At 52.7% G+C, this 27,522-nt stretch overlaps 1 protein-coding gene across 4 annotated transcripts in view; it reads right to left on the bottom strand.

Annotated features, from left to right (window-relative positions):
* The window catches only part of CDH13 (cadherin 13), a 1,039,621-nt gene that overhangs the window by 77,967 nt on the left and 934,132 nt on the right, over positions 1-27,522 (bottom strand). For 3 of the 4 annotated variants that reach the window (XM_049622721.1, XM_049622720.1, XM_049622723.1), the window contains 2 exons: positions 26,034-26,216; positions 18,573-18,826 (listed from right to left, as the gene is read on the bottom strand). In XM_049622721.1, the coding sequence (XP_049478678.1) occupies positions 18,573-18,826; positions 26,034-26,216 (437 nt within the window). Of the gene's footprint in view, positions 1-15,615; positions 17,694-18,572; positions 18,827-26,033; positions 26,217-27,522 lie in introns of those variants that run through there. The other variant, XM_049622722.1, reaches the window with a different exon arrangement.

The raw sequence follows: 27,522 nt of genomic DNA, 5'->3' as shown, positions 1-27,522 counted from the left end.
GGGGCAGAGGGAAAGAGAGAGAATCTCAAGCAGGGGTGAGAGTTTCACGGGCAGGGGAGAGGGGCAGAGGGAAAGAGAGAGAATCTCAAGCAGGCTCCAAGCTCAGCGTGGAGCCCGACGCAGGGCTCAGTCCCACGACCCTGGGATCACGACCTGAGCCGACATCAAGAGTCAGACGCTCAACCAACGGAGCCACGCAGGCGCCCCAGCAAATTATCCACTTAGAAGTATGTGCAGTTCATGGCACGTCAGCCGCACCTCTACAAAGCTGTTCCAAAAAAGTGGGGGCCTGAGAGGGGAGGTTGGAGACCGGAGAGGAGTCACCATCTGTGCTGAGCTTGGGGGAGCTTCTGGGGCTGCCGTGTCCTGCGAAACATACAGAGGCAAGGGGCGGGGAGAAGAATCTGCAGTTGAGGGCCACGGGGGTGCAGGTTGAAGCCATCTGAGGCCATGTAACTGCCTCCCCCTCCCACCTCCAGACATTCTCAGATTCTGATGGTCACGGTGAGCGCGCACGTGCGTGTGCTCGTGCGCCCAAAAGCAGTGAGGGAAAGGGCAACGTGGACGTGGAACACGGCAGCCTGACACGTGCAGGACAGCGAGGCAGTGAGAAATGGAGCTGACTTGTCAGAGCGGAACCCGAGCTCGAGAGGCGGGGCCCCTTTCTCCAGCCCTCCGGAATCTGCGTGAATCTTGGGGAAGCCTTTGGTCTGCTCCGGGGCACGGAATCAGGATTTGTCACGAGTTTACTCAAGTCTCAAGGGCGGGCGGATCCCAGCTGACATCTGGATGCTGCCCCCACGTTCACTGGCTGTTTGTTGAACGAATACAGGAGTATTGTTTTGATTTACTGTCAGAAAACCAACTGCTGCTGTTTTGAGTATCGACAACAGGACGTAGGATGAAGACAGATGGAATGTCACCGGGCCTCAGATTATCTCTCACCTGCTTGGCGTGTCTCACGACACCTGAGTTTGGGGGGCCGTGTCCTAGAAGTCACATGTTTAGCAAGGGTTGGTTGATGGCTTGCTATGGGGCGGGCACCGTGCCGGATGTTGTGGAGAGAAAAGCGCACGTGACTCAGTCCTTCCTCAAAGGGCTTACGGTGCAGAGTAGAACACTCTAGACTCCATCGCGTGGGAAGGAACCTACTGAAGGGACTGGCAGACCATGGCCCACAGGGCAAATCCGGCCCTCCGACTGCTTGTGTGAATAAAGTTTTACTGGAACACAGCCGCGCCTATCGGTCCGTGTGGCGGCTTTCGCATTGTAACAGCAGAGTCGAGTAGTTGCGACAGAACGTGGGGCCCACGAAGCCTCCGCTCCTTATCATCTGACCCCGGATGGGAAGTTTTCGGACTCCCGCGCTCACAGAAGCTGTGAAGGAAGCAACGAGCCTGCTCGTTAGCAAACCAGCTCTCCGTGTTCCAAACTAATGGGCTCCTTTGGGGTAACAGTCTTCCTGGGAGTAACTTCTTGGTCCAGGGAGGAGTCTCGTGGCTTGTCAGGGTAGCCTCTCCCCAGGAGGCACCAAGCTACAGATACTCGTGGCCTCTCGAGAGCCTTCCACGGCCGCGGCACCCTGAACAGCTGGGTGGCACCATCACCGCCCAAGGTGGCCTCCAAGAGGTTCAGCAGGGCCTCAGTGCCTGGCCAGGGGCACTGGGAGAGGTGGGGGGAGTCTTCACTTTCATCTTCTGAAGCCCAGAGGGGAGGCCCAAAGCAGAGCATCGCGTAATAGTCGAGTAAGAACACTGAATCAGCATTCACTCACACTGTTTGTTAGAGTCAGACCCTGATGGAAATCCCTTTGTAGACTTTGCCAAGAGGGGTTAACTGGGAGCCCCGGAACAGGACTCACTACAGTCTAGAGCCTGAGGAAAAACTGGCTTTGAAAATCATGGCTTATTTCCAATTTATTCATCAATTCCACAAAAATGTATTGATTGCCCGTTATGTGTCAAGACTCATGTGGCCCCTGCCTCCACGGCGCTTGTAGCCCAGGGAGAGGGCAGACAGGCAGCAAACATACGGGCAAGCTGTCCCTCCTAGCCGTTCTCCGTGGCCGCGGTCTAGGCACTGTAAGCGCTGAATTAGTGACACCAGCCGCTGCTCCTGGGCTCCTGCGAGACTGTGGTCACGTTTTTGTCAGCTAATCATTACATCGCCTTATTTTATGTGTGTTTCTGTCGAAAGACACCGTATTCAACACGCATTGTCGATCATTAACATTAAGTGCATGGCCAGCAGCCCTAGAACTCGGGCCTGAAGGAACTCATCCAACACATTATTTTCTCCATAAGGCCCCTCCCAGCTTCTCGCTGTTACCAACACCAGACAGCACCGCGCCGGGGCCATTTCAGACGGCAAAATCACCACCCAAAGCCCAAAAATGCAAAAAAAAATGGAGCACCAAAGAGACCTCGAAAGCATGCCTGGTCACCGTATGACAGCCGAAGGAAGAAGGCCGAGCGTCCCCTCTTTGGACCTCGGCTGGGAAGGGGCGTGTCGGGCGGCTCAGATGTACCACTGTTCCACGCACGTCTCTGCCAGGGACCGCGAAGATACGGAAAGTGTGTTGGGGCTACAAATCCACCTTAGCTTGTCGAATTTGCAAACACAGCACGTGTGCATAATGAGGGTCGGTGATCCAAAGCAGAGAGAATGATTTCTGCACAGTTCCTGAGCGGAGAAGACAGGCGGGGAAGGCCACGCGGTGGGAGCGGAGATGGCCAGGAGAGAGGGAGAAGCCGGTGCAGAGCAAGGCCGGCCGCAGAAGGATACGGTGTGGACACAGCACGATGAGGAGGCCGGCTCGGGCCAGGGATCACCGTCCAGGTGAATGGGGATGTGGCTTAGACCAAGGTGCTCAGAGCAGTTGCAGGAAACGCAGAGACTGAAGATACACTTGCTCACGTTAGTAGATGCATCTCCCTAGTGACCGGACAATCGATGTAAGTATCTGTGAAATATTTACTCGGTGAGCCAGAGATGTTTAATTTTTATTTTTTAAGATTTTTATTCATTAAAAAAAATTTTTTTTAATGTGTATTTTTGAGGAAGAGAGAGAGAGAGAGAGAGACAGAGCATGAACGGGGAAAGGGGCAGAGAGAGAGGAGGACAGAGAATCCGAAGCAGGCTCCAGGCTCCGAGCTGTCAGCACAGAGCCCGACGAGGAGCTTGAACCCACGAACCACGAGATCGTGACCTGAGCCGAAGTTGGATGCTTAACTGAATGAGCCAGCCAGGAGTCCCAGAGATGTTTGATTTTTAGACAGCAAGGGTGAAGCATCTGACTGGAATCACTGGCCCGTCATTGCTCTTGGGTGGCTCCTGGGAGAACAGCTCACCTCCATTTCCAGAGAACAGCTCATTTGTGGGTGTCCCATAAAGGACGCTCAGAAGGACGCCAGCCGGGGCCATAAGAGCCATTTTTTCACTTCTCACTCTGCTAGCCCCTCTGGTCCTCCCGTCTCTACACATTTTAAATTTTTTTTTTTCAACGTTTTTAATTTATTTTTGGGACAGAGAGAGACAGAGCATGAACGGGGGAGGGGCAGAGAGAGAGGGAGACACAGAATCGGAAACAGGCTCCAGGCTCCGAGCCATCAGCCCAGAGCCTGACGCGGGGCTCGAACTCACAGACCGCGAGATCGTGACCTGGCTGAAGTCGGACGCTTAACCGACTGCGCCACCCAGGCGCCCCACCGTCTCTACACATTTTAAAAGAAACCCCAGACACAAAGACTTCAAGCGCAGAATAGAGACAAAACTGACCCTCTGAACCCTGACCCTCAGCTTAGCTTGTGAAATAAAAATCCCATTTGGAAGAGAATTTGAGAATCATTCTATGCGATCTGAAGGAGGCAGTAGGTTCTGCTGGGTGCGTTTTTTTGTTTGTTTGTTTTTAAATGATGATTTCTCCTCTTGCAAAATAAAAGAAATACTTTCCTTGTTAAAAAACTCTTTGGCATAAGCATATGTGAATTTGACTTCCATCCCTTCCACTCACTAACTTTTCAACCCTGAGCATATCTGGGTACCTCTGTTCCTCTGTAGGATGGGGAGAGCCACACCCACTTCTGGGGTGCCCAGCGTGGGAACGAGCTATCTCACCATCACATCTACAGATGCTGCGTTTAGTTGCTTTTCACATTTGCCTTTCCTATGTCATTCTGCTTTATTTTCATTCACAATTCCTACTCCTTTATTCCTTTTCCTGAATCATTTTAAACATTATTTATTGACCCACAGGTTTCTCTTGCTTTCCTTTTGAGCCCAGGTATGGATTTCCATGGGTGAGGAGGGTTCTGCGCCCCTATCCCACCCTTTAAATTTACAGACGAAGCGGGCCCCAAGGAGCCCTCACCTTCTGTGCCCGGTCATATCAGAGGTGGAAGAAAATCAGCAACATCGATCCTACTTTACTTACAGATGTGATATTTTGTTTAACATGAATTTTTGTGTTAATTTTGACATAAAAAAAATATTGCATTAAAAGACTGTCTTGATGGCTGAGTTTTCTGGTGCTCCCTAAAAGTGTCCTCCCCAGGGGAACGCGTCGCTCACCGCCCCCTGTTCGAGTGGCCCTGGGCTGCCCAGCCCTCCGGAGCCACACCCCTGCTCCCGTCCAGGGCTTGTGCTCCTTCTGAGACAGAGACTCTCAGCGCAATTACTCTGTGTGCCAGCGTGTGTCCCTCACGTCGTGCGTCTGGGGACAGCCGTGGCCCGAGTGCCCAGCATGGATCATCTGGGGCATGGCGGGAAAACTCAGATTCACGGGAAGGGTGTGTGGATATCCGTCATTCGGGCTGTTCACCATATTTTTGATTCCTCCCAGCACCCCGGGCCTCCTCTCTGGGCAGACCCCTGTTTTGGGTGGTCGTGGGTGGTCGTGGTCGAGCTCCCATTCTTTCCTGGATACAGTGGGAGTGGGTCAGCTCCAGCGAATCAGATGTTCTCCGTGTGTGTGTGTGTGTGGGGGGGGTTGGGGGCATCATGCTCTTGCCCTGGGAGGTCTAACTCAAGTGCTCAAGTGCCAGGCTGAGTTAGACTGCAGCAGCCTCAATCGTCTCTCCTCTCTGGCTCCATTTGGTGACCACTCATTTTTTTCCCAGCTTCTCCTCTGGTCTCCCGGCCCTTCTGTGACCCCCAAAATCAATCTCGTCAATTCTTGTTTTATCCCACGTAATGTAGCTGATGCTGGTTTCTGCTGCTTGCAGCCACGGATCCCGACAGACCCTGCACCAGAAGTCACCAATCGGAGGTCCTGAAATGTAACGCCCTCTCCTACTCACTGTTAAGTCTCCTTTGTTTCATCTCCCTTCAGACATTCGACCAGGTCCTCAGCTTGCCTGGGTGACAGTCTCTCCTAGTTATGGTGTTATTTGCATGGCGTCATATGCTTTGCAGAGCATCTTAACCTACGGATCAATTTAATCCTGATACCCGAACCAGGAACCGTTGTACTAGCAGAAAATAGGACTGTTACACGTATGCTCTAGAAAGATTGCAAGATCGAGCATACCTGTCCCCCGAAAAGCCAAGCTGCAAACCTTCAAAAATCAGTTGTTTGCAACGTGTGTTTAATAATTGCTCACCACGCGTCCACGTGCCCCGTCATCTCTGAGGACTGCTTGCAGGCAAGCAAACGGCAGATGACAAGGCTGAGCCTTCAGAAACTTCTTTCTGCTACCTTCAATTCCCCGGGAATGAGGAGGAGACTGCCATCATGATGAGGCTTTTAGCAGTGAGATACCCTGGCCTGGCTGTGGATGTGCCATCGTTCCTGGGAGCTGTGACTAATTTCCACTAATAACCCTAGTAAGTGTTTCCGCAGACTTGCTTATTGTAAGTTTGCAATGCGTGGAAACCACGGATTGTAGAAAAACATCCTTCTCGTTCTTGAAGAGCCTCCTTTAGAGAATGGGTACGTTTAAACTCTTGGCCAAGAATGCTAATCGGTTCATTGAGTGCCTACTATGTGCCAGGCTCTGTGCTTCAAGCGTTTCTCCTGAATTATCTGCTTTACCCTCCACAGTGACCCTGCAACCCAGACATTATTGCCCCCACTTTATAAGAGAGGAAACTGAGGCTGGAGGAACTGGATGTCTGCCCGAGGTTACACGCCTGGAAGCGGATGGGTGGGGATTTGAACTCAGGGCACCGGACTGGCAGAGCCACGAGAGCCGCGGGGCTGTGGCAGCCCTCTCTGCAAGGCCACGTGAGACCCGGGGGGCCCTCTGGGGCAGCCCCTGGAGACAAGACTGATTCTCCAATGGAGCGAGAAGTCAACGTCTGTTTCCCCTGCACGCGTTGGGAAAACACGTTTCACCTTTGTGATTGTCTAACCTCCTCCAGCAAAGCCTGGCAGCATCGAAAGTGATGTGATGATGGAGCCTTGCTCTTGGGAAGGCAGCCGTACGAGCAGGAAGCACAGGAAACAGGGAAACCCAGGGACGGAGGCGTCCCTGCCGGATGATGGTGGCGAGAAGGTGCCCGCAGGCACGAAACCCTGAGGGCTTTCGGCCACTTCTACCCACGCAGCCCTGCCTGGGCCGCCTCCCCACCCCAGACATCTGGGCAGCAGAGGGTCTCAGTGGGGTGTTCGGCACTGGTGGGTGTCATCGATTTCGGGGCGATCAGCAAAAATCAGAAACAGAATGTGCAGGGTGGTTCTGAGAAGTGGAGTCTGATAGAGCAAGGCTGTTGAGGTTTTTGGCAAATGCACACCGAGGGCTGAGCTTCTCCAGCGAGAGTCTGGTCTGGGGGCAGCGTAGCAGGAAGGTGCGAGGTATGTCCCGCAGCCAGAGCTCCTGCGTGGGAAGCCGTGTGCCTCTGGGGGTGTTCCTGAATCTCGCTGAGCCTCACCGTCCTCACCTCTGAAGAGGGGTAACCGAGGCACCCTCTTTACAGGGTTGTTGGGAAATTACATGTGACCGAGCATACGAGCCACAGAGAACAGAGCCTGGGACAAAGTAAATGCCAGCTACTCTGTCATGACCGCGAGCACATCAGCGCGGCTGTAAGAAACAGGCGAACTTAGGGTGACCGCGGCGGAGGACTGGACCCGGGCAGAGGGCGCGACATGCTGGTGGCCGGAGAGAAGGAGACGGGCAGAGCCAGGCTCATCGGCCGCTGGCTGAGTGTCCACTCCATCCTGGGTCCAGAAAGTGGTGCCTGTGTAGACTCTGGTTCTGCTGCTTTGAGGTCTGGCTGCCCGGGCAAGAGCACCTGTTGTATTTAACTGCGGCTGGCTCACTTATTCTCAGGAGGCAGGCCTCATGTAGAACATGCCAGGCAGGGCCACCCCTGGGCCTCCTCACCTCTGGGGGAATCTCAAAGACTCGGGCGTTTAAATTTCATGTGGACGTGGACGACACCCAGACTTTTCTGTCTAGCCCAGACCCTGCCTGCTGTCCATCCCTGCTCCCTGTCTCTGCCTTAAACTCAGTACCATCAAAACCGAGTTCCTGGGGCACCCGGGTGGCTCAGTCGGTTACGTGTCCGACTTCGGCTCAGGTCACGATCTCACGGTTCGTGATTTCGGGCGCCGTGTCGGGCTCTGTGCTGACAGCTCAGAGCCTGGAGCCTGCTTCAGGTTCTGTCTCCCTCTCTCTCTGCCCCTCCCCCACGCATGCTCTGTCTCTCTCTCTCTCAAAAATAAATGAACAGTAAACAGACAAAAAAACTGAGTTTCTGACACCTCCTCCGAGTCCCTTCCCTAGTGAGCCTGTCTGCTTCATAACCATCCACCCCATCTTCCAGTTGTTTAGGACAAAAACCTGGGCATCTGTGTGTGTGTGTGTGTGTGTGTGTGTGTGTGTATCTCTCTCTCTCTCACACACGTGGTTGGTCCGCACAACCCGACTGCCATCACCTTCCAGACACATTCAGTAAGGCTTCTTCTCACGGCACATACCGCCAACGTGAAGTCCAAAGCCGTGCCACCTCTCACCTACCTGGCTTATTGCAGGACCCTCCCCACTGGTCTTTGCCGTCTCCCTTCCCCACCACCCCTCCCCACTTACTCTTCTCTAAAGCCACCACGGCTTAACTTCCTGTCTTATTCAGAGTAAAAGCTTTACCCCCGTGCACCTCTGATCTCCTCTCCCCACCTCACCCACTCTGCACCAGACCCAGTGATACCTCACCCCCTGTATCTCATACCTCCGCACATCCTGCCTCAGGGCCTTTGCACTTGTCGCCCCCCCCCCCCCCCGCCCCTGGCTTGGACCACTCTTCCGCAGATACCTGCACGGCTCACCCCTGTTTCCTTCAGTTCGTCACCGAAATGCCACGCCATCGGCGACTTTCAGACCTTCGCTTCTTTCTGCCTTTTTTCTTTCTTTGCACTGACCGCCCACTACTACGCTTTTCATTTTGCTCGTTTGTTTTCTTGTTTGCTTCCTCTCCCCCTCTGCCATTGGCCTATAACCTTCATGACGACACATCTTTTTAACTGTTTGTGTTGCTGCCGTGTCCCCAGTGCCTAGAAAAGGGCCGACGTGTCGTAAGTGCTCGTCAGACACCCGTGGAATGAATGAGTGATTCAATGATTGAAGAGCTGGCTTATCCCAGCCCAACCCTAGTCCAGATCCAGAGGCCCGCGAGGCTGTTCCGAGCCGGCTCTACGAGGTCTGATCTTCTCCTGAAACCCACTGTTAGGATACACAAGGAACCCCCTGAATTAAACTATGTGGGAGGACGACAGTTTAGAGCCTCATCACTTGAAAATGCAAACTGGGAGCTGCTGTTGAAACACGCTCCTTGAATTAGCTGTGTGGCTCGCTGTCTACGGTTATTTACCTGCGTTAGTATAAGGTCGTGATGAGCCCTTCACGAGACCCCCCCTAGATGTGTTCGGGGGCTGCCTGGTGTTGGTGATTGACAAAGAGCACCCATAAAATAAGCCTGCTCCTGTCCACTCGGCTGACTTCTCTTGCCATCCTGAGACGTACGGCTTTCTCAATCAATATGATATGGGGAGTGTCTGCAGCAACGCTGGTCTATTGCAAATGCCTTTATTAAAATTAAAACAACAACAACAACAAAACACCCAGCTAAGCAGATTTAACAGCTTCGAAAACAGTGGGCAAGAAACCATATTAGCGTTTGTCAATATTTTGTATGTTGGCTATGAGAATTAATTTCTCAGGCAGGCAAGGATGACCGTCATAATTATATTCAAATATAACCAATGCAAAACCATGCTTTCAGTAATGAAAGTCTGGCCCGTGGCAGATTTAGAACAACCCGTGTAGACGGATGTTAGAAAGGCGGTTGGATTGTAAAATGACTTTTCCATTGTTTATCCAAATGGTCAGCTCTTTTCATGTCACCTGAATCGAGTGCCTCTAATTGAGGTTAATAATGAAAACCTTCCACCCCTGGATCATAATAAAAGCCAGAATTCTATTTTTAGCCGCGGAAGATGTTAAATCTTTAAAACTTCGGTTGTTTAATTTATTAGACCTTGTTTTCCACTGGCATCTTCATAACACAAAATCTGACCACTGAAAATAAGAGTCAGCTGTGCTAATACATTTACATAAATAATTAAAAACTCTACAGCGGAGTAGGCAATAAAATGTATTGCCACCATAAACTTCCAATGGAAGAGCAGCACTTTAATTAAAAACTACAAAGGCGCCACTGTAAACAATTCATTTACATTTCAAGCTCTGTGTTTGTTGACTCGAGAAAAGAATCATTCATTAAACAAAACAAAACAGAAAGGACCTCACTCCAAATCCTGCTATCGAGGTCAGTAGCCACATTTAATTAAGACGAAGCGTTAATAATATATTTTAGTAGAGGGAGGCTCTTCGGTTAATTTCCCCAGGTAGAATTGTTATTATTTAGCCTTTAACTTCTGATTAAAATTTAACAGGTGGGAGTCACCCCAAATGAAACTCTTAAATCTGGTTTTGAAATCTGTTTTTATTTATTTATTTTTTTTTTAAATAAAAAGGAGCCTGAAAGCTTCATTTTCCGGCCCAATAAATGGTACGCTACTATACATTTTGAGCTTGTGTGTTCCTGAAAATGTCAGTGATGACAAAATCCACACTTCCAAGTGGACTGAGTTTTGACATCTGCTTCCAAAGATCTTAGAAGATACAGAACAAAATGTCCCGTAGACAGCCCATGGTTTTTCACCCGATTTACCCTCATTTTGGTGATTTGCTCTGAATGGGCTCCGATATTATATTAAACAAGGTGTTAAAAGGGTTTGCACGAATAGCAGCGCAAACTGAAACGGGGCATTTTAACAAGTCACTGGGGGCTGAATTTTCATCACTGCACGGGGCCTCCTGTATCCGCTTGAGCCCATGAACGGACTCCACCCCGGAGCTAAAAGGCCTCCACGTCCAAAAGGGGAGAAGAAAGGAAATGACTGAAAAAAGACTCAAGGACATGAGGACAAAGTGGGCAAAGCAGTGTTCAGAGAGACGAGGATCTAATCTGGATCTGATTCAGGTATTCTGTGTTCAAAGCACAGGCTCAATTTGGATCAAGGCTCCAGAAGAAGGGCCGGCTGATGGGCACGGCTCCTGACTGCAACCCTCCTGGCCGTGGGAAGTCCAGTCCGAGGCCTGTCTGTCCCGCTCAGCCCTCACTCCTGGGATTGGTTTAAAACAAGGCCACGTGCAGATGCTGTCATGGGTGGTGGGCATTCGTCGATATCGAAGGTGAATAACAATAATAATAATACCGATAAACGACGCCTGCTTATGCACAAACATGTCTATGCACAGACAGCTGCAACCCGGCTGCCACCAATCTGTGCCTGTTTACCCAGCTCGCCCATCTGCCTGGCCCTGGCCGGGCGGGGACTGTCTCAAAAATTTCCAGCCTCGAAGAATCTTCTCTGCCTGTGGTGGCCTCAGCCCGAGTCTTACCAAATACCCTGGAATGTACCCACCCTGCAAACACATTTTGTTCCTGTAGAACGTTTGAAACGACGTTTCTGCTTTTGCTTTTGGCCTTATTTGGCGACCGGGAATATTCTCATCTACAATCCCCTATGGTTTCTCTAGTGCACGCTCAGACATTCCTGCCAGGGGGGCCCTACAGACGGCCTGCAAAGGTAAAGACAGGTTCGCCAATCGTAAATTTGAAAAGGTTGTCGCGATGCTCTCGGCGCTCGATATTCGTTAATTTCAGCGTTGTTGTCTTCTTTTCAAATCGTGGAGACAATAGGCTAGATGTTCAGGTCCCTGGCACCTTGGTAGGTCCCTGGAGAATCTGAAGGTCCAGGTGCTGGGCCTGCAGTGCGTAATTCTGTGATGGTACTGGAGACGTTGGGGGATTAGGGCGGGGATGACAGTAAAGCGTGAGAAAGTTGGTGCTGAATGTGTAGAGAGCCCGGGGAGTGCAGTCGCAAGGTCAGGGCCGCCTCTCTGGGCTCAGTGGGTGCCAGCAAGGCCCCCCGGGGCTCTCAGCAGGCCTCCGCACACCTCTGCCCGCTCTCCTCCCACAGAGGGGGGCTCAGAGGCCTCTGCTTTCCCTAACAGCAACAAGGGAGATGAGAAAGGTCTCATTTACAGGGTTGTAGGAACTAAATGGCTTTGGTGGCGGTGCTTTTGGTGAACTTTTAGAGAACAACGCTAGGCGTTTTAGTCCCGGTACCATCATTCCCAAGCACGTGTCTCAGGGGGCAGGGGGGTGGACGGTGGACATCTCTGCCAGTTTGGGCTGGCACCCAGTTCCCAGGAGACGGAGGCCTGCACGGAGGCAGGGGGATAGTGGGCTTTCTGGGGAATTCAGGAATCTGTTGACAAGTGAGACCACAGTGATGCTCGGAAGCTCTTCCTCCCCAGCTAGGGACCGCTGGTTCTTGCTTCCCCAGGAAACCATTTATCTTCTGCCTTCCTTGCCCTCCTGCCCCCTTCCTTCTTTCCCAGGGAGGACATGCTCTTGCTCTCACGACTGCAAGTTCCCCAGAGGCTGTAGGCAGAGACCGTTTCTTGCACGAGTGAATGCACGACAGCTAGAAGCGTCAGGGCCCCACTGGGCTCTAAATGAATACCGTTAAGCAAACTCAGTGAATGAATAAACGAACGAACCAAAGACTAGCTTTAATCCTTGTGCTTTTATCAAACAGTTGTTTTTCACAACACGCTTATCTATTATGTCGGTTGTGTAAAAATCTAGTATCGTGGCACGTGGTAACTTTTAAAGTTTACCCTGAGGGCGCCTGGGTAACTCAGTGGGTTAAGCGTCCGACTTCAGCTCAGGTCACGATCTCATGGTTCGTGAGTTGGAGCCCCACGGTGGGTTCTGTGCTGACAGCTCAGAGCCCGGAGCCTGCTTCGGGTTCTGTGTCTCCCTCCCTCTCGACTCCTCCCCCACTCATGCCCTGTCTCTCTCTCAAAAGTAAACATTACAAAAGAAATTAAAAAATAATTCAGTTTATCCTGTGGTTTTTTTTTTTTTTATTATGTAGAAAGTTTCAATATTCAAAGATTCTCGCGGTAGAAATGTCAGTTATCTCATGCTGTCCACGCTTCTTTTCTTCTTTCCTAAAGAATCCCAGTCTCCAAAGCTGGGTTCTTTCCAGCTAAATGACCCCATGTCCTCGTGTCCCCTGCACTTAGGTGTGGTCACGTGACTAATCTTGGCCATTGAGATTTAAACAGAAATGGGGCTGACTTCCAGGAAATCTCCTTCAAACACAGGAGACTCCCTTCTTTCCCTTTCTCCCATCTCACTGTCTGGAACGCAGATGTGAAAGCTGGTGCACTAGCAACCCTCACAGTCCACGAGGAAGGGGACGCCAACCTGGAGATGGTCGAATGGCGAGCAGGAAGGATCCTGGACCCCTGACACCTTTGAGGAACTGCCATCCACACCCTGCACACTGCCATGGCTACTCTGGACTTAGGTGAGAAAGAGAAAATAGACTTCTATCTTCTCTGAGCCACTGTCATTTTGAATTTTCCTATTGTCTTCAGCGAGACTTAATCCTCACAGATACGGTGCCGCTCGACACACCCTCACAGAGCTCCCTGGATGAATGATCCTTTCCAAACACATGTTGAGCAGTGATAGGTCATTTCACATCGCTGGGGACCACATTTCTCCTCCACACACATCTCATCTATTCAGTGTGTAGGCAAAAGTCCCTGCTGCAGAGTGGTTTACTGCAGCCCCTGGACAGGATGAGCTCTGTCTGAAAGATGTTCAGAATTGGAATTGCTACTTGGTTGCCTCAGCAGAAATCCCTTGATTATGCAACACAGTGAAATAAGTCCTCTCAAGCCCTTCGAGAGGATCAGGCTGCTGGTTGCGTCCCCAGAGCAGCCAAATCAACAGACAGGATGCCAGGGTTAGTCCCTGCTATTCACGTCGCTGCTGGAGAACGTCGGGCAGTCATTCCCATATTAGCATAATCATCATTGAGCTGCTCCTTCTGATAGTAATTAGCCAATAGTTTCCGTTGCACAAGCCTGCTCCTCGTCAGAGACCCCAAAATGTCACAGAGAAATGTCTGGCTCCTGTCTCAAGGACGTGGAGACAGGGTTCCCCCAGAAGGCAGGAGCGTTGTCTGGAGGGGGCCGGGGTGGTGGGGAGAGAGGGGCTCTGCTTCAGAACACGTCAGTATCGACACGACCTGGGAGCAGAGGAGCTTTCTAATCATGACATCGATTCAAATCATAAGGGACAATATAAATTTCGGTACAAAAAAAAAAAAAAGAAGTTTTTAGATGACAAAAGGCATTAACAATACGCATCCTTTGGCTCGAAGAGCTTTCGAAAAATTCTTCAGGAAATTAATGGTGCATCAGACAATTTAGCTATAAGCATGGCCACTGACCTTTTTAGAAAAATAATTGCATGCAACTGGAAACACTCTAAATATCCAGTAACAAGGAGATGAATGAATAAATGAGAACATCCATGTAACAGAATAAGAGAATACTACCAAGCAATTAATAATAATGGCTGTGTCTTGACACGGAAAAGCTCTTCGCCATATACTGGGAAGGAGGCACAGGAGGTTCCAGAACAGGACGGGTGATGAGAGCCAATTCCGGTAATAAAAACGGAAGCCCCCTCACACGTGACTGAGGGAGCTATACCCAAGTTGTTAAGAGGGTATTATAGGAGCTATTACGGATTCTTTATCATCTTCCTTATTCTTAACTGCCTTTTCAAAAGTCTCCTCCATGAACTATCTTAACTTTATAATAAGGATAAGAAGATACAAGTCATTAAAAAGAAGAATTTCATCTGTCACCAGCCCACTGATGTCCATTTTGATTTGGCTAAGAGCGCAATGCGACGGCCTTTTTAACAAGTCTTGATAACTCGGGCTTTTTAGGGAGAGTATTCACTCTGATGCCTGGACACCTCCTGTCTTTAGCGTTGCCGGCTTCTCAGAGATCAAGGCGCCTTTCACAGACTTTACTGTTCCCTGGTGTGATGAAAGCGTCCCTAGCGGGGGGCCAGCATTGCCAACGTGGGGCCGAGATGAGACCCTCCTTGCATCATGGGAGACCGGATGCCAGCCAGGACGGGCATTTGTTAGAAGCCCCTAAGTTCTGTGGGGGCTGGGGGTGGGGAGGAGGTGTCCTGCTTTGAGGGCGAGGGAGCCTGCCATCAGGGAAGAGGCCACGTGCCTGTCAAGGCTCCCGGTGCCTGGTGAAAGTAGGGTTTTGGGGGGTCACAGAGCATCTGGGGATAGAGATGCACCAAGTGGTGGTGGGGAGAGGCAGAGAAGGGAGGAGGAGAGCGGGGAGGAAGAGGACGGGGCAGAACACCAGACAGCGGGGAGCGGATGAGAGAGACAGAGAGGCAGTGATGGGGTGGGTGCCAGGGAGAGGGAGGCAGAGACACAGAGAGGGAGACAAGGAAGGGACAGACAGAGCAAAGGAGATACCAAGGGAGGCAGGCACAAACAGAGAGGGACACAGAAAGAAAGCTACACGGACACACACAGAGTCACATACACAGACAGGGGCACCTGCCACGACCTGCGTGGTGGCAGAACTCAAGGCAGTGGTTCTGACGGGATGGACACCCTCCGGGGCAGGATGGCTGGGACAGCATCTTATGTGCACCTCCGTCATCTGAACTCAGAGCGCTCCTTGAGATGAAGGGTTCCCTCCCTCTTCCCACGCCTGCTCCCCAAAGCATCACTAAGCCAACAATAACAGGACCGCTCACAAGGTCACCGTGCCTTTCGGAGAATTTTGGGCAGCCAAGCGCGGGTCGTCAGAGACCTGGGTCCCAGCCTGGCTGGCCCCGCCCTGCCACCCTGCTCACCCCCTGCACACACAGCCCCTCAGGGACGGCGCTTCTCAGTGTGTCCGATCAAGGGCGGCAAGTAATTAACAGACCTCTTCTCCCAAAAGGCTCCTGTGACAATGGCTCAATGTGTCAGTGACACGGCTGTCCGTGCCTTGGATGAGCTCAGAACCAGCAGCAGGGGGGCCCGGTCAGTGCCAGGCTGAGAAACGGGGGGCACTTCTGGGCCACCGTGTGGCCCCAGCAGGAACGGATGTGTGTGAGGAGTCTGGCCAGAGAGAGAAGCATGTGAGGCGCGCGCGCGCGCGCGCGCGCACACACACACACACACACACACACACACACACACACACTTACTTTGCTTTCTCCAGACACTGCTGAGCTCAATTTGTAAAATGCTAGAACTCTTAGGCAAACCAGCCACAGACAGACACCTCAGTGGTATTTCCTGAGGGGACGCAAAAATTGGACTTGGTCACAGTGACTCTGTGGGTCCTGATGACACAGCATCCGTTCTCATCTCCTGGGAAGAGCCCCCTGAACTCCTTTGGTGGTCGTGATGGGACCTGGGGCCCACGGTGGGCACACTCTACCCCCTGCTGTTCTGTGGGGCTCAGAGATGGGCCGTGTGTCCAACTGGGCTCTGTGAGACCCAAGCCTGGCCCTGGGCTTGAACTTTCGATTGGGAAGCATGCCACTGGGGCCGAGGACCGGCACTGCTGGTGGCCCTACAGATGTGGCTGAGGATGTGGCCGACCGCGGGGGACAGCAGAGCCAAAAGATGCAAAAAGGACATGCTCTGAGCACCTGTGTTCTCATGCTGAGTCCCCGCGTCCCCATCAATTGAGGCCGCCTTGGGCTAGGCCACTCCGAGGATGGTCCTGGCAGCTCATGACATGGGTCGTATCTGTGGTGACCGACGACGGTAGAAACATGAAGCTCTTCAAAGCGTTCCAAACTTGTGCATTTTCCCTCGAGCCTCCCCTCCAGTGATCAACACACAGCTTTCTCCACTGACGTCCCGCCCGTGGTGTAACGGGGGACGCCTGTACCCTGTCCCAGTGGCTCGCACCCTGGTCTTGATACGTCTCAGGGGCTTGGCTCTTGCCGGTATCCCCGCCCTCTCCAGACCAGAATCCCGTCCCTCCCTCAATCTGCTGGACCTGCTCTCTGGGGTCTGGCCCACCTTCCCAGTTCCACGTTCCATCCACAGGATGGGACCTCCTTCCTCCCTCCCCGTCAGCCACCTGCATCTGAGAGCATCATCTCCGTGGACCGTCAGGTGCCCTGAGTCGGGAGGCTCCTGACTGCAGCTCAGGCAACATCCCCCCGCCCCCCGGCACGTGAGCCCCTGTGGGTGAGGGGCACAGGCCGTGGGAAATGGCGGGAGGTGGTTCATTCTCCCTTTGAGGTCGGGCTGTGCCAACCCATCATTTCCCATCCCCTAGAGACTCTGCAATGCCCGAGTTCCTGTGCTATCTTGGGCCTGTTTTTTTTTTTTTTTTTTTTTTTTTTAATGTTTATTTATTTTTGAGAGAGAGACAGAGACAGAGTACTAGTGAGGGAGGGGCAGAGAGAGAGGGAGACACAGAATCCGAAGCAGGTGCCAGGCTCCAAGCTGTTCCGCACAGAGCCCCATGGTGGGGCTCGAACCCATGAACCGCGAGATCATGACCTGAGCCGAGGTAGGATGCTTAACGACTGAGCCACCCAGGTGCCCCTCGGGCCTGGTTCTAAACATGTTCAATAAGCCCTCCAGCGACTCTACCAGCAGATTCCTCCTTTTGCCTACGTCAGCCAGAGCTGGTCTTAAACAAAGAACCTGGACAGACCCAGCTCTCTATCACCGCATCTGTCCCCCCAACCCCACCAAGTTAACACTTTCAAGACTGGCAACATCCCAAGTCACGCAGCAAGGGCAGAGCCCTGGGTTCAGGAACATCAAGCCCGTGGAAGTTCGCTCTCTCCCCCACCCAGAGTCCCCTCTTCTGCTCCTGCTGTAGAAATACATAGTGACAGGAAAGCTTCCCTAAAGACATCCTAAATTTGTACATTTGTCTGTGAAGCTACCAGTTTCCCCACCTAAGGACTTAAGGAAAGCTTTCTCTTTGATATTTAAATTGCATCTTTCCTCTGCCAGGTACCCAGCAGAAAAAGGAGAAAGAGAGAGAAAAAAGAGGGCAATTTCAGAGTCACATTATTATAGGATTTGGTACAGTTCGCACCTTTATCTAGTTCATCTGGCATTTCAGAAAGTTTTGTTGTGAAAATAAATCCCCTTTTGGGATTGGAAACTAACGTGAGCCGCTCGTCTGCCAGCTCGCTCCACGGTAAAGTGGCTGTGTGGAGACCGTGACACGTTTCCAGGTGTTTCGAATCAGGAAAATATGACACGTGTTTATTAGAAGTGCATCTAATACTTGATTATCCTGTTCCTCCTACGAGAAGAAGATTAGATTTTGGAAAAGAAAGATTAATAACTTTCTTTTGCGGAGACGAGCGGGCGTTTGGACCTGCATGTCGATTTCAGCTTGCCGCGAAACACCGTAGACAAGAGAGCAGCCGGTCAAGGCTAGTACCCTACGTAACGATCATTTAATTAAATCTTGTCACGACGACACCTTCTTTCTAAGCACCGGACAGAGCTCAGGTAACGAAGACGGAAATTTTGGAGACGATTTTTTGTTGTTGTTTGTTTAGCTTGCCATTTATCTGTCGGAAACCTAACCCCAACGTTCCCTTTCTAAGTACCGGCAACGTCTGCTCCCCCCCCCCCCCCCCTGACGCTTCCGAGTCCACGGCACTGAGCAGAGAGCACGGACTTTGCAGACCGTCCTGTTTCTAGTCTGATTCCTCTGCTACTAGGCTGGGCAGCCTCGGGCTAGGCACTGAACCTCTCTGAATTCGCAATACCCTTATCTGTATGTGGAGTCAGCCAATGCTGACTTCCAAAGTCATGGTGGTGAGACGATGGGTCGAGTGTCTGAGATGCAGGGGGGGCCAGACGTGGTGGCTCCTTTTTCTTTTTTTCAGAGCCTGTGCTTGGCACTGGCAGACCCCTCTGGCCATTTGGGAACACTGCCCGGAGGCCACCCTCCTCCCCGGCATCAGGTGTGGAGGCAGCATCCCTGGAGAGTCAGCCTGGTCCTGACGCGATCGGCCAGGAGCTCTTCAGGGTGCCCTGTGCCTCCCACTCGCCCAGATCACTAACAAGTTTACCGTAAGGCTAGTTTGCTCCGGACAGCCAGGCCTGCATCCGGAAAAGAAACGCAACTCCTGCCTGCCTCCGCCCTCCGGTTAGGGAGCCGCTCACCCACCTGATGGTTTGATGTTGCAGGGAATCTGGGTCCGTGGCATTTACGGTCAGGAGCACGCTGCCCACAGAGATGTTCTCCTGCCTGGTCACCATCATGGGGTCCGGGTAGAAAACCGGACCCTCGTTGACGTCCAGGACAGTGATGTGGACGGTGGCCGTGGAGCTGGGGCCATAGGAGACGTCGGGTACCAGCGGGTCCTCGTTTTCCACTTTGATCAGCAGGGTGTGGAAGGCGGAGATCTCGTAGTCCAGAGGCTGGAAAGCAGGGAGAGGAGGCTGAGCATATGAATCTGCTACAAAGGGCAGGTGCCTTTGCACCAAGCACTCTGACATCCCATGGGCCCGGGTGGATGTTTAGGGATGGATCCAGGATTTGTGGGCCAACCTTAATGCAATTTGGGGTCCCCCTTAAGAAAAGGAATACGAAGCATACAGATACAAAAATCGGGATGGAAGGTGTTTTTTTTTTTTTTTTTTAGATGAAGAAATAAATGACAACACATTATGTGAGCCCCAGAGACCTGGGGTCCCCCGTTGCGATCTCTTTAGGCGACGCCCTGGCCACACTGACACTAAAAGGCTTCCTACCTGTGACCTGTAGCCACAAGACGCCGACACTTGGAGGGGGTTGGGGGCATGAACGACTCAAGCCTAAGCTTTGCCAGCTTCGGGGCAGCCCTGCCTCTGTCACCATGGGAGATAGAATGGAAAAGGCCCCAAGTCCCATTTGCACCGTTTCCCTCTCACTCGCCACAAGGTCTGAGGCTGGGGTCTCTACAGCTCTCTGGCACAGGCACGCTTCCCGGGACGGCATCTCGTAGGGAAAAGGGCTGAAGAGGATTGGAAACACGTGGGGTTAAGCCTCTGGGCCCTTCCCCACCTGAGGGCATTTGAAAATGTGTGTGTGTGTGTGGGGGGGGGGATTTTCAATTGTCACCATGACTTGGGGGCTCGGTGGCCACATACTGGGCAGAGGCAGTGATGACCAGACACACGGCCATGCCAGGGACCGTCCAACATGACGGTGGACTGTTCCGGCCCCAGGGTCACTGAGATGGGGTCCACCGAGGTGATTTTGCAAAGGGGTCTCAGAGTACCCGCCTGTCCCAGCTGCTGTGCAGAGGAAATCAGATCATGTCAAAGAAGCCCCACTGTAGACACTATTCATACGATGGTCCTGCCCATCACAGAATGTGCCAGATGACAGTCACTTGGCCACTCCCTTTCCAAACCACTAGATGATGTAGGAGTGACATTTCCTGTCCCTGGGGGGTGCGTGGGGAGACGTTCAGGTCTGATGAAGGCACGTTATTTATTTCCAGTTATTTCCCTAATGTTTCGTGGGAGAATGAGTAACCAACTCCTCAGACCCGTGACATAGGGATACTCCTGCTGTGAGGACAGGACCAAAGCAGGTGCACTGAGTTGATTCCCACTCGACTACAAGGAAGCAAATGACCTCCCAGGTTGTAAGGGCCACGGGAAGTGGGGGCAGAGCCCCACAGGGGCAAGAGCTGGGATTGAAACCCGTTGGGTGAGTTGGACTGACTTGCGGTAACCTTCCGTAACGATCGCAGCCAACACGCACGCAGCGCTCCCCACACGCGCCGAAGTGCACACACGCGCACGCGGGCACGCACACGCAGAGGAAATGCTGACGTGCTGACGCAGGAGTGCTTCCTGATTGTAACGGGACGGGACGGGACCCCTCCCCCCCACCTGCCCCCACCTGTAACAACTCCCAGAGGGACCCTCTGAGTTAACAGATACAAAGCTCTTGGCACCTAGGAGCTACCCAGGCGTTATTTGGTCTCATCCGGGTAACACAAGAATACTTCACCGCTCCGTCCCTTTCTAACTTCTGTCCATCCCGAGTGACGCGCTAAGTACGCAACCTCAGGGAAGTCCATTTCCAACAGGGGCCGGGGGATCGCCACGCTGGGAACACAGTCATTCATCCCAACTAGGACACCGAAGAGGGGGAAGACTTTGGCGCGCCGGGTCGGGACCACCCTGCACTCGGCGCTCTGAGCAGGGCTGACGGGAGGAGCTCTGTCTCCGGGAGCCTCCTTCCCCCACCCCAGTGCGGGGCAGACCGAGGGGGGTGCACCTCAGGGCCAGAGGGCTTCTCTCACACCAGCTCTGGCTCCTGGCAGCGCAGTTTGCTCCTGGAGGTCAAGCTAACTAGCACACGGGCATGTGTGAAATCCGAAATCTAGCCCGACGGAATTGTCCACCACGATGAAAATGTCACCAGGCCGGGGTTTCTTTGGTTTGTTAGCTTCGGAGGGCTCCTCACAGCAGAATCTGGGCCTGGGTTTGAGGGCCCCCTGAGCCCCCTGCAGCAGGATGGAGTGGGGCAGACCAGGCGGGAGGGAAGATCGGAATCTCGAGTGGAGGTGGCCTGGATTATTTACGCACGGCCTTTGAACAGTACGGCTGGAATGTGTGTTTCTCTATGTGTGTGTATTCATGTTGGATAAGTATATGGGTGCCTTTAGCATTAACCATGTGTACACAGGGGTTTACATATTCGATGTATTTATGTTAGATGTGCATGTATGTTTCTGTCAGAGGTGTGTGTGTGTGTGTGTGTGTGTGTGTGTGTGTGAGTGAGTGAGAGAGATATCTCTATTTGGGTTCCCCGAGACTCCAGCTGAGTCTGGAAGCAGAGCCTGAGGCAGGGGTTCTGAGTATGATGGACTGGCATACCTTCTCAGAAGAGAGGGAATGAGCCAGGACGTGTTCCCCGCTGGAGCCCAGCTCCAGCCCAGTGCCACGGGGGTCCTGGCGCTTTCACTGCACCAGTAGGTCAGCCCCATCTCAAGGCAGGGGCTGGTTTTTTGCACCCCCCTGCCGGCAGGCCCAGGCGGCAGGCTCTCTCCAGCTGGCAGGGCCTAAGCTTCCTGGCTGGGGGGCTCCCCTTTTGGTAAGGGCAGTTCTGCTGGGCAGCAGAGGCTAGGACGGTGATCTGCCAGCACTGGAGGCTCTGGAGTGGCAGCTGCGACCTCGTAAGGGAGTCTGGTGGGTGCCTCAGTTTCCCAGGGCGGCCGTACCAAAGGACTGGGTGGCTTAAGACAACAGAAATCCACTGTCTCCCAGTTCTGGAGACCAGGAGTGCAGAGTCCAATGCGAGCAGGGCCGTGCTCGCTCGGAAAGCTCTAGGGGAGCCTGCCTCATCCCTGTGCCGCTCCCTTCTCTGCCTCTGCTGTCGCACGGCATTCTCCCCTGGGTGTATCTGCCCTCACACGGCCAACTTCTTACAGGAACATGGTCATACTGGCCTAGGGCATCCCCTCCCCCCCCACTCGACCATGACCTCATCTTCGCTAATCACATCTGCAGTGACTGCTTCCAGAGAAGGCCACCTTCACAGGGTCTGAGGATTAGGACTTCAAAATAGCTCTTCTTTGGGGGCATAATTTGACCCATAACAGTGGGGCACCTAGAGCCCTCTGACCCCCATAATATATATATTTGATCTTTACCGCCACGCGTCCCTATTTGCCGTGACATTATTTATCCCTTACTGTGCACCTGCCTGTGCCTGGAGTGCCCTGTGTGCATCACCTCACCCAAGCCTCACTTTACCTCGTGATAGTGGGTGTTTTTATTCCCATTTTGTAGATGAGGGAACAGGCTCAGAGAGGTTGAATAACTCAGTTAAAGTCACACAGCACATAAGTGGCACAGAGGGATGTTTTGGCCCCGGAAGCGTGACGAGAAAATCGGAGCCAATAATAAACCGCTGTGTGTACCAAGTGTGATGCTGACGGGGACCTGGTCCTCTGCTCCACTCTGGGCCGATTTATTCACACTGGGATGGAACGCAGCTTCGTAGGTGTGCAAGGGACACCTTCGCTCCCCAATACAGAGGGGTGCAGGTCAAGGTCTGGCCCTGGTGCTCGGTCACCATTGGGCCCATGGGCTGCTGCACGCTTGTCCCTGCCCTTCCCGGAATCTTGGCCTGGTAAGCACTGTAGCAAGGGACCCCGGGAGAGGCTAGGGAGCTGCGGTGCGTTTCCCACAGACCTCGGTCTGGAGCCGCCAGGATAAGCAGCTGGTAAGACGGCAACGAAGAAAAAGATGGGAGGCCCTGCTCGCCGGCCCGTCTCCAAGTACGTCCCCAGGCTGACATGCCCTGAGCAGAACACTGGCCTTCGAGGGGTGGAGGCGGGAACAGTGCCATGGAGGCAGGGCAGAGGGGCAGTGAGTCGCATGCTGCCTTTCCGCAGGGCAGTGCCCCCGCTCGCTCACCCCACCTGCCCTGTGCGGAATTAGGATGTAGTAATTCCATTTGCGCGTTCCCCGGGCCAGGCCGCTGGGGAGCTGGCAAAACGTGGGTCTCTGCTCTCGTACCCTGCCCTGGGTCACGCTGGAGTAAGAAACCCTCCTTTGTCTCGGGCACGTGACCTCATTAATGTGATTTGTCTGGTGCAGGGTCTCTGTGTCGGGGATGGGAGGAAATTGAAAACACTTCCAATAAAGTTACAGAGATTCGATTCAATTAATATTTCATTGAGGGTCAAGAGTGGGTGTGGACCAGTGTCCTGCAGGGTTTAAAGGCTGGAAAAGCCATCCCACGGGCGGGGGGGCAGGGGGGAGAGGTAAAGAACCTGGGGTTTGTTGTCTGATAGAGGGAGGATTTGGAAGTGATCTTACAGTGACTTTTAAGCCTATTATCGCTTTGGGGATCAAGGCTTTCTGGATGTTTCCTTCCCCTCTGAGGACAAAAGAGAAAACAGGCTTAAAATACAGGGTGGATTATATTCAGCCGAAAGGGTAACTCTCTGACAGTTTTGGAATAGGTTTACAAAGCAGCTAAGAGCATTCCTGACCAGAAGCTCTTACAAGGAGACAGGTTCTTGCTTTCTGGAACTGTTAGGATTTGGTCCTGCAGGGAGGTAGGATTCCCCTGGGAACCACACAGTCCTGAAATTTCTGCTGGTTCCTCGGTGTGCGGACTGCCAACTGGTTAGGGCGGGACTGCCCATGGCTGGTTGCCCAAAGACCACCCCCTCCCCCCTCCCAGGTGCTCCCCTCCCCATCTCTTCCTGCAGACGCCCCAAAGGCCAGATTTAGATTTCAGAGCCTTCCCTGCAGCTGAGGGTGGGCATATGTTATCTGGGCAATGAAACATCATGGGAAGTTGCCTGGGAGACCAGTGGAAAAGATATTTTCTTCCCTGAAGGCTGCGGCGGGGGGGGGGGGGGGCAGGAGAGAGCTCTCTCTCTCTCTCTCTCTCTCTTTCTTGCCTGGCTGCCTCCTTGCTTTGAGCCTCAGAACACAGCAGCGGGAAGATGTGCTACCTGGAACTTTGGCAGCCATTTTATGACCATGAGGAAAAAGCCAGAGGCATCTGCTGTGCCCCCTGATGGCTCTCTGACACCCTGAGCTGCCCGTCAATCCTAGATTGGCCTACCTTCGTCTAGTTATGGAAATCATTAAATTCTCTTTAGTATTTAAGCCACTATCAGCCTGGTATTTCGGTACTTGACCTGAAGGGAACAAGGCCAGGCCTGCCTGCAGAAAGCTGCCCGGGGGCTTCGACCTTGGTGGACTGAGAAGCAGAGAGAGTCCAAGGCCCTTTGGAGGAATTCACGTGGCAGGCAGCCGGAGGGAGGCGGAGTCTCCATCCCAATTCTGAAGCAAAGGAAGTCCACTCACTGGTCAAACTGAGGCCCAGAGGGAGCCCCAGGTGTCGCAGAATCTGCAGTTGGAAACATCCTCCGCAGTGGTCATCCGCAAGGCCAGGCTCGGCGAACACCTCCCTCCCTCACATGGTGACCCAGCAGGTGTGGTGTGGGCCCAGGAACCTGGGTCGGGACTAGCATCCTTGGTGATACTTCTAAGTGCTAACGTTTCAGACTCAGCAGTGAGGGCCCGTGTGGGAAGGTGGGGAGGGGAGGACGCTCCTTCGTGACTCTGGTTCTCTTGGATTTTCTGTCCCTCAAGCTGTAGCAAATAGAACGGGGACGACTGTGCTGTTCCAGGATTTATGATGGGGATGCATATTCACCCAAATGCTGTTTTCCAGCCGCAGGTTTGGAAAATCGTCCGACGGCTTGTATAGACCCAGGCTAGCCGCAGAGGACAGGCAGAGGCTGCGTTAGTTTGCGACTTTCACGACTTGTGAAAGTGCACGGGTGGGTGCACTGGGAGGGCAGTGCCAGGATCTCCTAACAACTCCGCCCGTGCCTGTGTTACTAGGGAAGGAGACCCGGGAAGACCCAGGGGCTGTTCTTCTCAGCCAGGCAGCTGAAGTTCAATGTAAAGGAAGTATTGGAAAGGGCAGGGCTCGGGAGAAACCCAGCCTCTCATCCTCCGAGATCGGCCATCCACAGTGGGTCCTGAGGATTATCCCCAGGCTACACTGGATAATGACCTTCCAGGATGACCACGTGCCAGTCTCCGCAACCTGTGAATATAGGACCTTACGTGGCAACGGGGCCTTTGCACATGCGATTAGGCTAAAGGACCTCGTTGCGGGGATCCTGGATTATCCAGGGGGACCCATGGAATCCCAGAGGTCCTCAAAGGAGGGAGGCAGAGAAGTCAAAGGAAGAAACAGATGTGAGATGGGGGCAGAGACTCAGAGCCAGAGAGAAATGTGGTGCTGCTGTCCCCTGACCGAAGACACGAGACAGGGCCACAGGCCAAGGAATGTGGGTGGCCTCCAGAAGCTGGGAAAGATGAGGAGATAGGTCGTCCCCAAGAGAAACCAGTCCTGCCAACTTCAGCCTCGTGAAACTGATTTTAGTGCTCTGGCCACCAGAACTGTAAGAGTGTGTGAGTGTGTGTGGCCCTACATCACCAAGTTTGTGGTCATTTGTTAAAGCAGCCCCAGGACACTTGCACAGGTGCTAAGGGTCAGTCGCCCTTTATCTCCTGTTTTTAAGTGAATAACTGAGATTGTGCTAAGACCAGGAAGAAATGTAATGATCTCTCTCTCTCTCTTTTTTTTTTTTGAGAGAGAGAGAGCACATGTGCCAACAAGGGAGAGGGGCAGAGGGAGAGAGAGAGAATTCTAAGCAGGCTCAGCACGAGGCTCCATCCCACGACCCTGGGATCATGACCTGAGTCAACCCTGAGTCGGACGCTCGACCAACCGAGCCACTCAGGCGTCCTGTAATGATCCGCAGTTTTGATCACAGATCTTTAAAAAACCTTCACATATCCCATTTTTGCATATCTTTGATAATTCACGGTCAGATGTGTGGAGAATCTCATTTGAAAATTAAATTAGGGACTTTTTTGAAGGTTACACGTAAGTTTGAGTTTCCTAGAACCCGTAAAACAGCTTGGTTTCGTGGCTGTGAGGGTACAAGTTCACCCTTAAGCTGTGAGCCCCTTTTTCTGTTTTCAATTCCAAAAGGAGGAGAGCAGGGCTGACTTCTCCTTGACCTTCCCCAGCAGGGAGGCCCTCTGCCTGGTGGAGGGAGGAGCCCGGAAGCGCCCTTACTTTGACGACGGACAGCATGCCCTCGTTGGTCTGAGGGTTGGTGTGGATTTCGAAGCTCTGCCCAGGGTTTCCGTTGATGATGGTGTAGACAGCCCTCCACGCGCCCGTGATGGGGTCGTCCTTGTCTTCCACTGTCAGGTTGACGATAACCCCCACGGCTCCTTCCTCGACGGTGGCTTGAAACTGCAAACAGAGCAGATGGTTACTGTCACTCTTTGGAAAGAACAGCAAAGACCCTTTGCGGGGCTCGTACCGTGGGCCCGGTAGTGGGTACGTTACCCGCATCACCTCATTTCACAGTAAACAATAATGCAGGCAGGTCATGGAGCTGTGCTGTGCTGGCAGATGGTCCGCTCCCTCCCTCTGCCTTCCTTGTACTTAGGTGAGGCCATGAGACTGCCTTCTCCCCTACTGGATGTGGCCAGATGTGATGCTTGCCAGCTGGGGGCAGCGGTCTCTTCTCTGTGCCTCTCTCCTACCATCTATCGGAACCCAGACAACCACAGGACCCCAGGGCAGGGTACGGCTATGGGGGGAGGAGCGTGGGTCCTGAGTCCCCACAAGGAGAAGAACACCATCCCGGGAGCTGTTGTTGAAGGAGAGACAGACGTCTATGGAGGTTGAGCCTTTATGCAATTCTGTCTGCCTTTGCTCTTGCAGCGTCATCTACCCCAAACCACAAGGTAACCAAGGTAACCGGGGAGCCAGTGTATGTCTCCCTGGCGTGTGGAGGGACTGGAACTGGAGCCTTGCCCCCCTGCCCGTGTCGGACTCCACAGCCTCTGCTCGACCGCACCATCTCCTCGAAGGAAGAAAGTCCCACTCCTTCCCCATGACTTAAACAAAACAAAACAAAACAAAACGTTTTCTACGGAAACTTATAAATCAGTTGTTTGAAGCCTTGTTGTACCTGTGTTTTTATTGTAATACATCTCACATACTTGTTGCAAGTAGGTGTGGTGGAAATAAATCAATAAATGAAAAATCAGCTTTCCCAGGGATAGAGAATTTCACGAGCTATCATTAGCACATTCCTTCGAGCTGGAAGCATAAAGTATTGTTTTGGTGCTTACCTCTGACACACTACACGTGAATAGTAATCTGTTTGCAAATATTTTACAGACAAGTAATACCAATAAGCTGACAACAAGAAGAAATATCTTGGAATTTCAATTAGTAGCCAAGTGAATCTAGAGACAGTGAGACAGTGTCAGAAAGCCTTTGTGTTCAGAGAAAAGTAATTTGAGAGATGAGGTTTCAGAAGCGGTGGCTGATTAATTGACTTGCAAATCATTAATCATAAGCCTTAATCTTGATGCCTTGGAGGGGGGATGGGGCGGGGACGGGAACTAATTTGTCTACCACACCTCAGCAAACCCGGGTGGGTTGTTTCCTTTTCTCTCAAAGGGACGCTGGGAAATTCTTGGAACATGATGGCAGGATGGAAAGTGGCCAGAGCAGGAAGGTCTGGAAGACGCTGTCACATGGA

The sequence above is a fragment of the Panthera uncia genome (genome assembly GCF_023721935.1).
Source record: "Panthera uncia isolate 11264 chromosome E2 unlocalized genomic scaffold, Puncia_PCG_1.0 HiC_scaffold_20, whole genome shotgun sequence".
Taxonomy (NCBI): Eukaryota; Metazoa; Chordata; class Mammalia; order Carnivora; family Felidae; genus Panthera; species Panthera uncia.
The sequence above is the reverse complement of the archived record's forward strand: the minus strand, read 5'-3'. Positions and strand labels throughout refer to the sequence as shown.